Raw genomic sequence first — 1,271 nt, 5'->3', positions numbered from 1 at the left:
TATTATTATACATGACAGTCTGACGAAGAATAAAATAGTACCGTTTTTTCATTAAAAATAATTGGTATCTCAATCATGCGATAGAATAGCTTAAGCCTAAAAGACAAGAGGGGTTAAATAAAAAAAATATTAGTTTAATACTTGAAATTTTTTAATGAACAAGCGTAATTGAAATTTATAAGTTTATTTGTCAAATGCATAATGAGGTGTATGCGAACAGTGGGCTTGTTTTCTGTTTTGAGTGATCACTTCTTCGACGTCCGCACTAAAACGTTCTGGTTGTAGTCGCAAGATGTTGGATAATTGCAGCTTACTTCGAAATTTGCTTTTAATTTTATTCATTGCTGAAAATCCAATTTCGCACAAGTAGAAAGTAGTAAAAGGATGCAGCACTTTTAATGCAGCGGTGGAAGGAGTTGGATACGTGTTTAAAACTGATAGCCAAAACTGTGTCAATGTTTTACGATCAAAACTGACTTTAAACGAAGAATCTTCAGACAAATCGATTAATTCTTCATCTCCTTTTGTGGATATGCCGGTACAGACAACATCTGCGTGCTGTGAGAAGCTGGACAGAAATAATGATTCTCAAATCATTGTTACTTACAACTTACTTCTTCTCCCAACAATATTCGATGAGTAAAACTCTCTTAACAAAAATAGAGACTACTCCTATACTTTAAAATTTTACGCGACCCACCCAATAACTGCTCACGACCAACTGGACCAACAACATACCGCGACCCACACTTTAAGAACCACTGCTCTAGAGATTCGAACAAATGCCCTGCATGAGCCCAATAATTTGACATCAGTTGCGAAGTTATATAATTTCATAGCATTTGTAATGAATTTTCACCCCGGGCGACAACATTAAAGTTATTATGCAAATCTCCACTGCATCGTTATTACTTAGCGAAAGTAAATTCAAATAGCCACATGTGGTATCAATCATGAGCTTAAACAATGAAAAAGATGGTAACCGTAAATGGATTCCATGAAATGTTTGCTTTTTAGCAAAGTAAACACTTACAACGCTTGCGTTTTGATTCGCATCAAATAATGATTATTTAACAGCAATAATATCAAAAATTCAATTCAATTGATTGTAAAAAACGATAGATTAGTAGAAATCTAATAGATTCGTTATCAAAAATGTTTCATGTGCAGAAATTAGCAGTAATCGCAGCCGTTGGGACGACCGTTGGACAAATTTCCTATGTAATATATAGCAATAGACAAATTTAGACCCCATTTATTCGAATACTATT

At 34.1% G+C, this 1,271-nt stretch overlaps 1 protein-coding gene across 1 annotated transcript; it reads right to left on the bottom strand.

Annotated features, from left to right (window-relative positions):
- Positions 1-183: 183 nt before the first annotated feature.
- Tsp_13673 (zinc finger protein) lies at positions 184-812 on the bottom strand. The gene is made up of 2 exons (XM_003366742.1): positions 739-812; positions 184-568 (listed from the first exon to the last, which is right to left on the bottom strand). Exons 1-2 carry the CDS (start codon positions 810-812, stop codon positions 184-186), a joined length of 459 nt encoding a protein of 152 aa, XP_003366790.1.
- Between the last annotated feature and the right edge of the window lie 459 nt (positions 813-1,271).

Source organism: Trichinella spiralis, assembly GCF_000181795.1.
Source record: "Trichinella spiralis strain ISS 195 chromosome Unknown Scfld5483, whole genome shotgun sequence".
Taxonomy (NCBI): Eukaryota; Metazoa; Nematoda; class Enoplea; order Trichinellida; family Trichinellidae; genus Trichinella; species Trichinella spiralis.
The sequence above is the reverse complement of the archived record's forward strand: the minus strand, read 5'-3'. Positions and strand labels throughout refer to the sequence as shown.

Coding starts and splice junctions, on each gene's coding strand:
- Tsp_13673 (XM_003366742.1), bottom strand. CDS start 812: ATGTCAAATTATTGGGCTCATGCAGGGCATTTGTTCGAATCTCTAGAG. Junction 569..738: donor TTCTTAAAGTGTGGGTCGCG/GTATGTTGTTGG, acceptor ATTTCTGTCCAG/CTTCTCACAGCACGCAGATG.